Source organism: Armigeres subalbatus, chromosome 3, assembly GCF_024139115.2.
Source record: "Armigeres subalbatus isolate Guangzhou_Male chromosome 3, GZ_Asu_2, whole genome shotgun sequence".
NCBI classification, from domain to species: domain Eukaryota; kingdom Metazoa; phylum Arthropoda; class Insecta; order Diptera; family Culicidae; genus Armigeres; species Armigeres subalbatus.
In genome coordinates, this window is record NC_085141.1 from 100,440,569 (window position 1) to 100,456,158 (window position 15,590).

Consider the following 15,590-nt stretch of genomic DNA (forward strand, 5'->3'; position numbering starts at 1 on the left):
AGTGGCGAGTCTCATAAGAAACCAATGGATAGCACCACTATGGAAACCAACATTATTTTTTACCGCCACTAAAGGAACAGTGCACCAATAGTGGTGCAAGCAATATTTGGTAATTGTTGATGTTAAATGAATTCTATCTCATTTTTGTTAGCAAATTTATTAGTTTATCTATTGGCTAAGATATTAAAGCTGTAAATTTCCCATAATTATCAATTTTTAAAAAATATTTTCTTTTGTGGATCTACTAATACCTCCACTATTGGTACCGTTACCCTATATGTTGATTGTACATATCACAAAGAAACGTGGCTCCGTAGAGTGTTATACACGCCTGAGCCTACCAAATAAACGAACTTGGAAAAAAAAATTGTCCCTGAGTTTGCGACATGAGATCTACAGCTGCTGAAAAATCTTTTCGAGTTACTCAAAGCCTCGTTATGCATTTAATTATATCCATTCCATCTCTTGAAAGTTTTAACAAATATCGTAAGATAGTTTTGGAATATGTTGGGTCATCTAATCTGTCTTGAGTTCGGGGCTTCAGATCTACAGTTGCTAAGAACGTTTTTCTCGTAACTCAATGCTTCGTTATGCATTCAATCATGCCCATTGGAAAATATCGTAAGAAAGTTTTGGGATATTCTGGATCATCTAAACTGTCATTGAGTTCCAACCAGTCTTTGCAGTATCTTTTATTAAGTGTTAGAATTCTTAGCTAAATTTCCATTTTTGCATTCTTTTTTGAGTGACAAAAAAAAGCAAATTTCGTAGCTGAAGCCTGTAAGTTTTAAACTCAAGAACAGTTTGGATGACCAAGTTGATATTCCAGGAGATATTATGGATATTGTTGAATACAACCGAAGCTTTAAGTGACGAAAAAAGTTAGTACACCCAGGTTTTTTTAAACGGTTTGGTTTTAGTAGTTACAGACCTTCAACGTGAATGAAACAATGAGTTAACCCCACGAAAAAATTCACAAACAATCAAAGAAAGTTCGGGTGGTATTTAAAAAGCTGTGAAAGTTCAGGTTAACCGAGAAATTAATGAATTCCAACCGCGTAGAAAAACCTTGGTGTATCATGGTTGTTCTGAGCTCGAGGACAATTCGGATGACCCGAAAGCATCCCAAAACAATTTTATCATGTCTATTGATTTTCTAGAAGATGTATTGCATATGGTTGAGTACAGCTTTGAGCTACAAAAAAATATAGTTTTGTGCCTGTAGACGTTCTAAACTCTTGGTTGATTTGAACGGCCTAAGATATCCCGAAAACATCTTACTTTGATTGTTGGTCTTCTGGAGTTTATTATGGTTATAGTTGAATGATTATGGTTTTGGTATAACATGGTTGAATACACATCCAAACTTTGAGAGTCGGGAAAAGTTAGCAATGTGGCTGTAGATCGCAAGTTTTGAACCTAAGGACATCCCATAAAATATTTCTGATATTGTTTTGTCACTTCTTCATTATTTATCATGAAAACAAGTGGAACATTCAGAAAAAATATTTTAAGCTCTTTTTAGTGGAATGTATTCAACCGTCTAAGACGAGTTTAGTACTCTCCATTTAATTCCACCAATTATTTCGATATCTTTGCAGATACGTATTTCGACCGCAACTGTATGGTCGTCTCGTACTTGACTCGACGTGTACGTGTCTCGTACTTGACTCGACTCGAAGTCGAGGATTGAATACGTTAGAAAATTACGTTTATGTGAATCATCAAAAACGCTTAAAGAGTGCATATTATACCAACCTTTGCCACACTTCATGTTTGTCACGTGATAACTACAATCAATCTCCCACTGATCACATCAGCCCCACATGGATAACGAACATGTTGAATATTTACCGAAAAACAAATATCCCACCATGCCCAGCAAATATTCATATCGAAGCGACAAGGACCACACGCGCTTCACCGAAGCACGATCTTTCCGCGAATGAAGTTGGTAATGATGGCATGTCGCCTAAAGTTATGCCATGGTTGCGTGATTTCTTTCTCTTTTTTGGCAAATCTATGAAAGTTTCATAATAATGTCGAAAAGTATCATTGAACAGCCGAAGTTATTCAAAAAGAAATATAGCAGCGTTGAAACCAATAAAAACCGAATTTGTCAAGAAGTCAAGATTTGTTATTTTCAATCCATTCCCCTTTTCTTCTGTTATCGTTGGACGAGAAGTTTAAAGTTTTTTTTCATGAATGAAATATCACGAAATGTTCATTAATGTTTTTATTTTACGTTCATTGTGAATTTCTTAATGGAATTTTCCCCTCATTTGTATAAGGCACATTATGTTGATAGTCTTTACTTTTTTTTCCATTTCCACATCACGAAGCAGAGCGCTGGTCGATGACTTGCACGGAGGTGGTAAAAGCTCATAAAAGAGAAATAACAAGCGCAATATAGCGCTTTCTCCGCCCGGTTCGCTCATATGTGCGAAAACGAACGTTGGCGAACACCCGCGCCTTAATGTCTGTTTATCGCATTACATTCGAAAACTTTGATTTATTTGCTTGGATGAGTGAACTTGATGCTGTTTATTTTTATTGCTTTCGGGTGGATGCTCCGCGCGCGGTCCGCGTCGATGATGATGTGAACAAGGCAAGGCGTTATGATTGTGAGGCTTTGGCTGGCTGGAAAACGTGACGGTTGAATCTTTGTTGGTACAGGCCTCGTAGATGGTGAAATCTGCGCATGATGCTTTCGTTAGTTCGTGTGCGGAGTAGTTCTACCGGAAAATACACTTGAACCTTAGGCAGGAACAGCAAAACAAAGCTAGACTGGTTGCTAAAGAGTTTTTGAATTTGAAGTTCTCAAATAATCTAAAAAACATAAAATTACTATCGAATCATTGTTTGCTGTATTTTCAACGGACTGAATCGGCGAACGTGTTCAATGTTCAACTGGGGAGAAAAAAAACTGACATATCAGACATGGAGCTTCTATAAACTGATTTTTCTCATGATGGTTTGTTTTAAAATTTCGACAAAAGCCACTGAATAAGAAGGAATCTTTACATAGGCGCCTTTCGCACCAGTCTAGCATTTTCAACACATTGAATTGAACAAGCTAGTTAGAGCACCTAGGATGTTATTCAAACATCAATCAAGAGTAGTGGGTAAACATTTCTTATGTTCTGTTTTGTCTGAAAATACTACACCCAGCTTCTCGAAGGATAAAATTACCATTCCATCAACATGACAATGGAATCCGGAAACATATTTGCATGCCCTCTCACGTCTCCAACTCTGTTGCCAAGCCTCACCGATTGCCCTTAACGCCGCCATCATCTTATTTCGCGCGCGTGTTCCTTATTTCGACGGACAGCCTCCAGAATATCTTCTCCGCCCGTTTCACGGTACCCTCCCAGGCTAGCAGAAAGCGACGGATGTAGATCGTGTTACTTGCTGGGCAGGGTTTGTGAATCGGTCCCACACGGTGAAGACCAATGTGAAGCAATCAAAAAATTACGCATGGTTTCCCCCTGCCAGACTCGACGCCCTAATCCAATTTTCTTTGTGCAAACATTGTTGTAGACTGGCTGGAGCACAGTGAGTGAAAAACTAGTAGGGAAAGCATTATATTCGAAACTTTGACTTCCGGAGTCCCGGTTCAAGTGGTATGGGTTTATCATTCAGTCATTGTCCGTGGCTTTCGACCCTCCGGTGGGTTTGGAGGAAAGCAGGGAAAGCTCTCGAACACCGACCCACGCCACCTTCTAGCACATTTGGCATACCCGCGGCTCGAGTTGAACTGCAGTAGTCGGGATTTAAGTCCACGGCGTGGAAGAGATCTAGGGCCGTCCGCCGACTGAGACGGTCTGCACATATTTTACGGGGGACGCGTGCAAATGAGGAAAAAAGATACATAGACAAGATTAGGGAAATTGACCCCGGTTAAACATGTGTGCCTAAGAGGTGTTCTGATTTTTGCTTTCCGATTGGTGGTGCGTTTGTTATATTTTGTGACAATATTAGCCCCAGCCCAATAAGACTGAATATGGGAATGTTGATTTAGTGCGATTGTGTTGATTGATATTGACATTGATTAAAACGAGCTCTGTAGTGAAATGTTTTCAAATTAAGGAAATTTTGAAACTGTTGCTATCCAATCAAGTATTTTATCGTTTTGTTACTGATTTCACGAATTCTATATAAATTCTATTAGATACATAAAGCTATACAGAAGCTATTTTATTTCTAAGGGTATCCTAAAATGAATCAACTTTCCCATATAAAGCCCATCCAGTAAAACAGACCCAAAATTTATGATACCTAACAGTCATCGTTCCACGCGGCATTGATTTCTTTTAAAGCAATAAATTTTACGTTTCTCATATTCTCAAACAGTGAAAATAAAAAAATCCACTTACTCTGCATTGGTCTCCGGTGTGGGCAGGTCTCCAATCGTGGTCAGCGTCAGCGTCGACCAGTACAGGCTGCCGAGGTACTTCCTGGTTAGCGTGGCGTAGTCCCCCGGACGGTACGGATAGACCCAGTCTCCCTGTGGAACGAAACGAATTGAGGAAAATGGAAACACCAAATGAAATCATTCAACTGGATCAGATTTTCACAGGAGGCAAGCGAGGGCGAACGAGGAATGAAATCACGTTCTTTCGACACGTGTTTCAGGCTTAGTTCGGCACAGTAAAGCCGCTTATTAGCACATGTAGCCATCATCACGGTATGTGTTGATGGCGCCATCACCGACATAGCGAACCAAAGCGAGGAAGGACGGCGTTGATTCATATGCTTCGCTCCATCGATCCTGATTGTGCATGATGGTAGTTTTATGCACTGGTGTATTCTGTGCTGAATGAAAGGGAGCCTTGTTTTTTCTATCATAACACCGACTGCCTTGAGGATTAGTGACGTTTCATTAACAGAAAAGAGTGACTGGTTTATTTAACAACCACGGTATCGGAATTTAAACCGGATTTAAGTTAGCGGCAACGTAAATAAGAAGCTAAATTATTATACACTATCTTGAATGATATGATGATATACGAATGCAAAAATGGTATCTTGGCTTAGAAACCTCGCAGTTGATAACTGTGGAAGTGCTTAATGAACACTAAGCTGCGAGGCAGTTCTGTGCCAGTGGGGGATGTAATGTCAATGGGAAGAAGATTTTGAATGATGTTGATTCTGACCTTCACAATTCATTTCCACCCAAGACCCAATGATGGTTAATCAAAACATATATGAAAGTCAGAAGGGTTGTGTTAAAAAAACATGCGCAGTCTTTGAGGTGGTTAACTACAGAATGATTTTATTCAATGATCTATAATATGACATTAGCTGTGTTGTCTTGACGATAATGCACGTTGATTGCAAAGTGGTTAGACCATTCCCAACACCCCTCTTTAAGCTGATCACTCTAGTATGTTTCTTGAAGATAATCGGCGACAAACCCTTTGTGAGCATGTCCGCTGGCTGATCCCCAGTTGGGATGTATTTCACAGACACTTTCTGCTCTTCTACGCTCTCTTTGATGAACTTCAGTTTCACCGCCGTATGCTTCAGCTTCTTCGATGGTCCTTCAGATTCGGCTATGGCAATAGCTGACTGATTGTCCTCGTAGATGTTTGCCGGCTTCCGGTCAAGAATATTAAGTTCCTCGAATAGCTTGCGTATCCACAAGGCTTCACAAATACAATCCGCAAGAGCCGAGCATTCGGCCTCGGTCGACGACAGAGCAATTGTTCGCTGCTTTCTGGTAGCCCATGAAGTTGTGGCGTCGTAAATCCGGAACACGTACTCAGATACAGACCGACGATCGTTCACGTCCGTTGCCCAATTCGCGTCGGCGAATCCCAGAATCTGCTGATCGATCACCTTCTTTTTCCTGTACACCAAGCCGCGCGATGCTGTGCCGCTTCGCGTGGACCCAATGTTCGTCGCCAGGGCTACACTGAAACTGACTAAAATACGCTACAGCGGCGCTCAGATCGGGACGGGAGGTTGTCATGAGGTATGTTAAGCAGCCAATTAGTTCTCTGTAAGGCTTGTCCAAATGGTTGCTGCCATCTCCTTTCAGTAACTGCAGGCCAGGCTCCATAGGGGTGGCTTACACACTTCCATCCCGAAACGCTTCAGGACTGCTTCAACAAATCCCTGCTGACTAAGCTTCATGGTACCGGCCTTCATGTCACGTTCGATTAATAATCCAAGGAACATCCGCGCTTCTTCATCTGCAGCATTCGTTTCACGGTCTCGATTTCCCGGATATCCTTTGCGATTATCAATACATCGTCAACGTACAGTAACAAGTACACAGGTCCCGCTTTCCCGTTGCGTACGTACAGACACGTATCTTCATCACACCGGCGAAATCCCATCTTGGCGGCGAATACATTGAAGCGATCGTTCCACGATTTAGAAGCCTGCTTCAGCCCGTAGAGGGATTTGTGAAGTTTGCAAACCTGATCCCCCTCTTCAAATCCTCTGGGCTGAATATTTCCTCTAACAAGCTACCATTGAGGAATGCGGCGGTAACATCAATTTGGTGAATAACATAGTCATGTTGATTTGTGAAGACCAGGATCATCCTGACTGTAGACATTTTCACCACCGGCGAGTACGTTTCCCTCTCAATGGCAATCTTCTACTCCGGCCAGTATTCTAACTTCTGCAGCTGGTCGATACTTTCCGGAACATCCTCCACAAAACTAGCCGTGTTCAGAGCATACGCGATACACAAGTAATCATTCAGCCTTGCTGGTGGTTTCCGGATATGTTCGCTACGCCAAAATGCTATCCACATGAAGCAAATGCAGTCATGCATACAGAGGACTAGACATGAAGAATGCCGGACATTTGAACGTTTGACGGGGCAGCTTTCCAATCCGATGTTAGTAACAGGCCTGATGTACGACATGGATGACGGTAACAATGACGTTCCATTCTCAAATAAAGTAAATTTGGTAAGATGTGTGCTCCTCCTCCATCAGTGAAAAGGTAAGTCTTCATTACCATTAGCTTTTGCACTCATAAACTAAACCTAAGCCGCACACCTCTCATAGACCAGAGTTTGTGACTGCTATATGAATGCCTAGTCAGTTAGAAGTAGATGCAACCGAATCGATAGATAAATGTGCTGCTAGGGTAAGAGTGTTGTCTGGGTAATTGGTAGCGTGATTTTTACTTTAAAAAACCGTGCAGATTAATTTTAAGTAAAAACATGTCTGCGCAATCCGATATCTGAACCACGCCGCAAAAATCGAAACTGCGTTTCAGAACAAATATACTGATCTTCACTAATATTCTTGTACAAACTAAAACAAAAACATAGTCAAACGAGGTTCAATTTCAAAACCAATTTTCATTCCTAAATTTAAGCGAAAACAAGAAAAAAAATTATAGCTATCAATATCCAAATCAGCTTTATTGAATTCACTTCATTCATCAATATAAATGGCATGCTTATTCATGGGAATGGATGAGCGAAAACATAACTTTTATAAGAGACTGCATAAGACTTTATAAGATAGGACATGCATTTTAGATATTATTCATCATATCATCATATCACAGCTAAATCCTTAAAAAATAAATAAAATTGTAAGTGTGATATTGAGGAAAATTATGGGATATCGTACTTTCATTGAACATAGTGTGTTGATGTAGAGTTTCATTCTTGGAAATCTAAGCAAAATAATTTTAATCACATTTCACAACATTTTATATATACCTAGGTATGGGAAGATTAGTACGTGCCAAATAGGTACTAGAAAATCAAGATTGAATCAATAAAAAAGACCCCATAATATGAGATAGGAATATCATCACATAAAAGATAGCTCACATTGCTTCGTGTAATGCCGTTAAAAACGGTGATGATCAAAAATAAATTCGTTTATGAATCATACGTAAATGTGACAGCTTCATTCACAATAAGTTTGAAGCAGTAGGTTGATCCGATGTTTCGATGGAGTAATTTCCGAATACAACTAACTTTGATTCAACCAACTGTTGACTGTTATTGGCTTTCCTCAATATTCCTATTTTCTCGATAAAATTTTCTGTGATTGTAAAGTTACATATTGGTTTTCGCTTATTACTAAGGTCATATATTAATATGAGTACATAATTTCAATTGGGATCGCATAAGGGGAAGGGAAAATTAATATATTTTATATTCTTTCTCGTTTCAGAGAGCGAACAATGGCGCTTGAACCTAGGCTAATTAGCCAGGGCAAGTTTAATAGCTTCGCCCCATCCCAGGACAATTAACAATGGAGTGACAAAAATTTCTTAGCATGGTCACTCCCAACGTCTGTTTAAACGCATTATATCATTTGTTTATGATGATATTCCTAAACTATATTCCCTATCAACCTTCCAACTCCTTGACATCTATGAGAGCGTCGGTGAGTCGCTGGCCTCTCGTTAAGTAGATGTCATATCATCATTTCCTTCCCTTTCTTAGTAACAGAGAAGATGGGCGTGGCCGGCAATGGTAGCTTTCATGCTTTATCATTTTTGACCCCCAATTGGGTTGCTATTAAATCCCAAATAGTAATCCATAAGCAGTTGGGCTAAGAAAGTTAAAGAAAATACATGACAGCTATCAGTATGCAATCTACGAAATACTCTGTTACAACGCAACGCAACGCAAATGTTCGCTACGCCGAAATGCTGCTACTTCCAAGTCCTCTGGCATTTCGTCTTCTTCGATATCTGCTTGCGGTTCCAGCCGCTGCACTCCAGGTTCTGGAGCTTCACGAAGTGGTTCCGCCATCTGGCGACTATCGATCGACGATGGCCAGCTGATAACTGTCCAGGCTTTGCAGCTCTACGCTTGAAGTAGATCCTCGACCACTGCACGGCGGCTGCCATGCCATCTCTTCGACCACGACGTCTCTCGCAATTATGATCTTCCGGCCGTCTCATAAGTGGTACCCATTCACACCATACTCAACGAAGTGACAAACCTTGCTATGGGAATCCAATTTGCTCCGCTTCTCCTTAGGAACGATGCTAAATGCCTTGCTACTAAAAATCCGTTATTTTGAAACGTCCGATTTGTATACCACATACCACATTTCGTAGGGTGTTCGATTCTCCACGAAAGCTGCTGTCAGACTGCGGGTAACCAAGTAAACCGCCGTGAGAACTGCTTCGCACCACATCTGTTTACTCATCTTAGCGTCCGCAATCATTGCCCGAGCCTTATCCATAACGGTACGGTCAAGCCGCTTGCTAACCCCATTCTGTGGGGGACAGTAAATTTGATGTGAATCCTCTTCATCCTGCAGAAATCTCGAAAACTCTGCCCGACGTACTCGCCGCCATTATCACAGCGCAAACGCGATATGCGACTGTCAAAATGCGTTTCTGTTTCGGCACAAAAATGGGTACAGTCATTCGTGAAACATACGAATTATCGCTTATCGTTTAACGTTCAATATGCTCACAACGTATCATTTTTCTTCCCAGATCGATTCCTTTCACCATATCCGCGGTCAGCATCTTCTTTAAACCGGTACTGCCGATGTGGTCGAATCTTCGGTGCCACAACTCTTCCCCGCTTATGGACCTTTCAACCACAAATACGTCCGACTTCGCAACTCGCTGGATTTGCACATTCAGTTCGTACAGCCGATCATGGCGGCTACTAATATACACTACCTGTCCTTCCCGCTTGATCAACGATCAACCTTATCAATGATCAACCTTATCAAACACTGCTTGCAAGTTCAGCTGACTCACACGCCGGATCGAAAAAAGATTGTAACTTAACTGCGGAACATGTAGCACTTTTTCCACTGTGCATTGTATCTTACGCTCACCGACCACTGCAATCATGATTACTTTTCCGGCTTATTGGCAATATAGGGTCTGACCCGATGCCACCTTTATGATCACTGGCTTATTAAGCTTGCGGACATCACGTAACCAATCCTTCACACAAACGTCTGCGGCAATGGAATCAAGAATCCATTTCAGTTTCGCACTGTCATCATTGATGATGACTCATCATCGTTTCGCGGAGGGAGTCACTAATAAATGTCACTTCCGTTTCGATGCAGTGAGAATTTTTCTTCTTGGCACTTTTCTTCGAATCTCTTCCCAATTCCACATTCTTCTGCGACGGGCAGTGTTGTCCTACACTCAGGGCAAAAAATTCTGCTCTTTGATTTTACTCCATCTTAACGATTTTATAGTCTTAACTAAGTATATTCAACTAATAGAGGGATATTTGAATTTTCTAAATGCCATATCAAACTGTCAAACGATCTGCGATCGTCAACGATTTCTATGTCTATGATTACATCGGGGGTACGGATTTAGTGCAGGAGGTCATATTAGGTCATATAGTCGCCGAAATTTTCGTCATTTTTCGTGGTATAACAAGTGTTTAAAATTTGTTTAATCTATTACATTCACTGTCTTGTGTGTCGGTTATCCTTTTCGTGCATTGGAGAAAACAAATCAGTCGAGAATTTGCCACAGTTTTGGAATAACATTCACTCTTCTCATACATCAACGGTCGCAACGATGGAGAAGAAACAGTGCAAAGAATGCAAACTCGAGGTGAATGATATTGAGCCCGTACGATGCGGCTTTTGTGATGCCTATTTCCACATCAGTCAGCAGTGTTGTGGATTCAATCATCGAGCCAATCGAGATATCCTGTCACAAGGAAAGGCGTTGTTTATCTGTAATGAATGCCGAGCTGAACTAAACGGTCGAAGTGTTAAACGTTACCTGCAAGATAAACTGGAATCTCAATCCACTGATCAGGCGGGTAGTGATGTTACGGACAATTTATCATCCCAAGTTGAAGTGCTCGCCGATGTCGTCGGTGAATTGTGTAAAAAAGTGAATCGGCTCTCGTCGGGTGGGAGCAAAACAAATCAGGGGTTTACACCTTTATCTCGCAGATGGCCAAAACTTGGTGCTAAACGTCCTCGCATAGAATCCGAACAATATGATTCGACTTCCTTGTTTACCGATCGTGGCACTAGAAACATTGATCTAAGCGATCTCTCTATTGGTTGCATAATTCCTTCTCCGAAGCCACCTAAATTCTGGCTGTACCTGTCTGGCTTCCAGCCTCTCATCTCAGCAGTCGATGTACAGAAAATAGTGACCCGTTGCATGGATCTTTCATCACCGTGTGACGTCGTCCGCTTGGTACCGAAAGGGAAAGATGTGTCGAACATGTCGTTCGTTTCTTTCAAAATCGGCGTTGACCCATCAATGAAAGAAAGAGCGTTACAGGCGTCAACCTGGCTTGATGGACTGATATTCAGGGAATTCGTGGAGCAACCAAAAAACGACCGTCGATCGGCGAATCCAGTGGACATCAACCAGACACCTGTTTAAGACACTGTATTTCGTATGTTCCGCATCATCCGTTGCCGCAAATTAACCTGACACTGGGATGCACCGAAATTGGCCTTATGGAAGCCCTGGAGCCCCCCACCGCAGTCGAGCCATTCCAGCCAGCGCTCTGCAGTCGTCTCGGCCCTGCGAGTGGGAGCGGTAGAAGGGGCTTCCAACTCGAAGATCAAGGCAAGTTAAATTCTGTAATTCAATCAACAACTCCTGATGCGCGCATCGCTTCCAGACAACTTTCGGTGCATTTCAACGAAGACGTCGTCAACCGTGTGCTTACTACCCAACCAACCCGAGAAACGATCAGCAATCTGGACGATCAGAGCTCTGGAATTTCGGTTTATTACCAGAATGTTAGACGACTGCGGACAAAGATTCAAGAGTTTTATACCTCCGTTACTGCTTCGCTCTATGATGTGATCGTGTTGACAGAAACATGGTTGGATGAAATGATACCGTCATGTATGCTGTTCAATAACGACTATGCTGTTTATCGTGGCGATCGTACTGCGTTAACGAGCATCAAGAAACGTTCCGGTGGAACTCTTATTGCCATGAAGAATACTGTTCCATCTAATTTGATCCCGATTAACGACCAAAGTATTGAGCACGTTTGGGTGTCTCTAAGCTTGAAGCAATATTCCGTTGCTATTGGAGCAGTGTATATCCCACCAGATAAAGCCTCGGATGTACAGTTGACAAATCGCCATATCGCCAGTATGGAATCCGCATTATCCTCTTCTGGACATGACGCAGTTGCTGTGTTTGGTGACTACAATCGGCCAGGACTTCGTTGGATAAGAAACATAGAGCAGACATGTTCTGTTGATGTCACAACATCTTCCTTGACACAATTGATAGACGGAATGAGTTCGAATAATATGTGTCACTACATTAAAAATCCCTTTGGCAATACGCTGGATTTGTTGTTCGTCAGTGAGGATTTTGTTAACGAATGTACAACTGAAGAAGTTGTAGATCCTCTCATGCCAATTGACACCTGTCATCAACTTTATGCATGCACCATAGAAAATAGTAGACCGCTGCTGGAAGACTATGAAGAAGAGTTCCATACCCTTGCACTGGACTTCGAAAAAACTGACTTCGAAGGACTTAGCCAGCATTTATTTCTAATTGATTGGTCAATTGTGACTGAATGCATGAATCTAGATGATGCCGTTGAGAACTTTACGATTATTCTTCAACGTGCTTTTTCTATGTTTGTTCCATCCCGACGCTCCCCAAAAAAGCCGCCGCTGAACTACGCCGCATGAGTAGACACTGCAATACACCTAGAAGAGCTTATCGCAAGAATCGCACAGCAGCGACTAAGTTGTCATTCCAACTCGCTAGCCGCCAATACCGCATACTAAATAGCCAATTGTATAATCGACATGCGGTTTCCACAGAACGAAAGCTACAGCAAAATCCTAAAAGCTTCTGGAACTTTGTAAAATCGAAACGAAAAGAGTGTGGACTGCCGGCATCAGTACATTTGGATTTTTCCCCGGAAGAAGCATCTCAACAAATCTGTGTCAATTTGTATCGTTTTGTCTACGCAACATCGATCAGAGTCGTCAAATAGATGCCATCTACACTGATCTGAAGGCAGCATTTGACAAAGTAGATCACACCATATTACTGGCAAAGCTGAATAAATTAGGATGTTCGTCTAGCTTTGTTACATGGCTCCAATCAATTTGTTACATTGTGGCAGAAAATTGACCGTGAAAATCGGATCGTCTATCACACGATGGTTCGAAAGTAGTTCTGGTGTGCCGCAAGGCAGCAATTTGGGCCCGCTACTATTTGCGCTGTACATAAACGATGCTATCATACATCTCGGAGAAAGCTATTGTCTTGTATACGCTGACGACCTGAAGCTGTACATTGTAATCAACAATTTGGAAGACTGTCGCAAGCTTCAAACTTTGTTTGAGAAGTTTGCAGGTTGGTGTCGATCAAACAATATGGAACTTAGCATTCCTAAATGCTTCGTCGTAAGTTACCACCGCAAAACGAACTATCTGTCATTTGAGTATTCTGTTGACGGAGAACTTTTAAATAGGACTGACAAAATTAGGGACCTAGGTGTCACACTGGATTCAGCTCTCTCGTTCAGAAATCACTACGAAGAGATCATCGACAAAGCTCGTCGTCAATTAGGGTTTGTGAGTAAACTGAGTATGGAGTTTAGAGACCCGTATACACTGAAATCCCTGTACGTCAGTCTCGTTCGGCCTCTTCTAGAAACTGCCTCGATAGTATGGGATCCCTATCATAGCACTGTGGCTTCTAGAATAGAATCTGTTCAGAAGAGATTCGTCAAATTTGCGTTACGCAACCTACCGTGGAACGACTCATTAAATCTGCCATCGTATGAAAGTCGCTGTCAACTGATTGGACTGGAGACGTTGATGCAAAGGCGGAAACGAGCTAAAGCTATTTTCATAGCCAAATTACTTGCTGTAGAAATAGACGCTCCAAATTTGCTAGAGCTAGTTAATATTAATGTTCCTGGTTATGTCACTCGTAGACCTGAGTTTCTAAGATTGTTTTTAAGACGGCGGGATTATACATTTCATGAACCAGTACGCGCAATGATGGAATGTTTCAACAATGTTGTGCACTTATTTGATTTTAATATGACGACAAATGAATTTAAGAGTAGACTTTTACGTTTTATGTTCAATTAGTTCTAATATTACAACCGTAACACTTCATTTTCTTTGCGACGGATTTACTACTCTTTCCCACGAACGCCGTGGAATGTTCACCGTGGGTATTCATGGGTGTTATTGCGTTTCACACTCTCGTTTAATAATCGCGCACGAACGAATTCAAGCGTACACTGATCCGTGGGTAGAGTTTTCAACACTGTCACCAATTGACTGTAGGAGGAGGGCATCATCTGAAGCAGGTAAAACACAACGAGCTGATCCTGTAGCTTGATGCCAGCCGAGTCGAGGTCGCTCCCCATCCGATCAAACAGTACCAAATGCGCCTGCATAGACCCGGATTAGTCGAACTTCATCGTTGATAATTGCATTATTCTTTATTTATAAATACATTAACAGGCTATATAAACCCAAATAATGTTAATCCTAATCTAATCTGATCACTTGTCATAAAACAATAAAATACATAGAGAATAATCATATATGAATAGTTATCATCCGTGCTCAGAGAAAAAATTGGAAAATCGTCGTTGTAGAGTTTGTCGAGAAATGTTGAAATCAAACAAAGCTGCCACTGGATTAAAAATCCTTTGCAATCCTGTTATAGCACCAAGCATACTGTAATTCGTACTCCGGAATGGTAAACGCAGCAGAAGATTGCTGCGCAACGCTCGTAGAACCGCGTTAATGTTCACTAGACCCAAAGCGGCTCTGCAATCCACACGACTTTGCAATAAATCTGCAACGAACATTGCCCTAGCGATGTTTCTTCTTACGTGTAGAGAGGTTCCAATCGAATTAGACAACAGCAGCTTTCGTAACTAGGCAGTTCAAACGGATTCATCCACGGTAGCCGATGAAGTGCATGGCGCAGGGAGCGGCGCTGTACGGATTCGATTCTCTCAACTCCGTTGTTATAGTTGGGACTCCAAACTTTCGAACAATATTCCAGGGTAGACCGACACAGAGAACGCAGTACAGTGATTTAAGGCAATAAATATCGGTTATCCTGAAAATGAATATCAGCGTCTGAGAAGCCTGACTAACAGCGTAGGAAACAAGCTGCTTGAACTTGATCTCTGCATCCAAAATTACTCCCAAATCCTTCACATGATTTAGATGATCAACCTCTTCTTCCTGCAAGCGGTAGTTGAAGCGTATAGGATTCTTTTTCCGTGAAAATGGCATTATCGAGTATTTTTTCGGTTTTACATCCATCCGGATGATGTAGCACCAATCGTCGAAAGTTTGAAGCTGCTGATGTAGGCGATAACAGTCGTCAAAAGAGCGGATTTCCAGTTTTTTTTATATAGATTGGCTGCAAAGGACAATCGTGGAGTTCTCACTGAATGTACATCGTTGAAGTAAAGCAAAAATATGACTGGTCCCAAAAAACTTTCTTGTGGGATTCCAGATGTAGAGGTGAAATAAGGTACAAAAGTATCTCCTATGGCAGCCTTAAGCTCTCTCCCTGAACCGTTGACCCCAAACCTTTCCAGTTTTGCTATTGCAATTTTGTGATTCACCTCATCGAAGGCGGCAGACAAGTCGGTGTGAACG

General features: G+C 41.7%; 1 protein-coding gene across 1 annotated transcript in view; it reads right to left on the reverse strand.

Moving 5' to 3' along the window:
- The window catches only part of LOC134224966 (uncharacterized), a 650,394-nt gene that overhangs the window by 65,577 nt on the left and 569,227 nt on the right, over positions 1-15,590 (reverse strand). Inside the window, exons 8-9 of the mRNA XM_062704663.1 lie at positions 4,380-4,510; positions 3,744-3,827 (exon numbers count right to left, since the gene is read on the reverse strand). Of these exons, the coding sequence (XP_062560647.1) occupies positions 3,744-3,827; positions 4,380-4,510 (215 nt within the window). The remainder of the gene's footprint in view (positions 1-3,743; positions 3,828-4,379; positions 4,511-15,590) is intronic.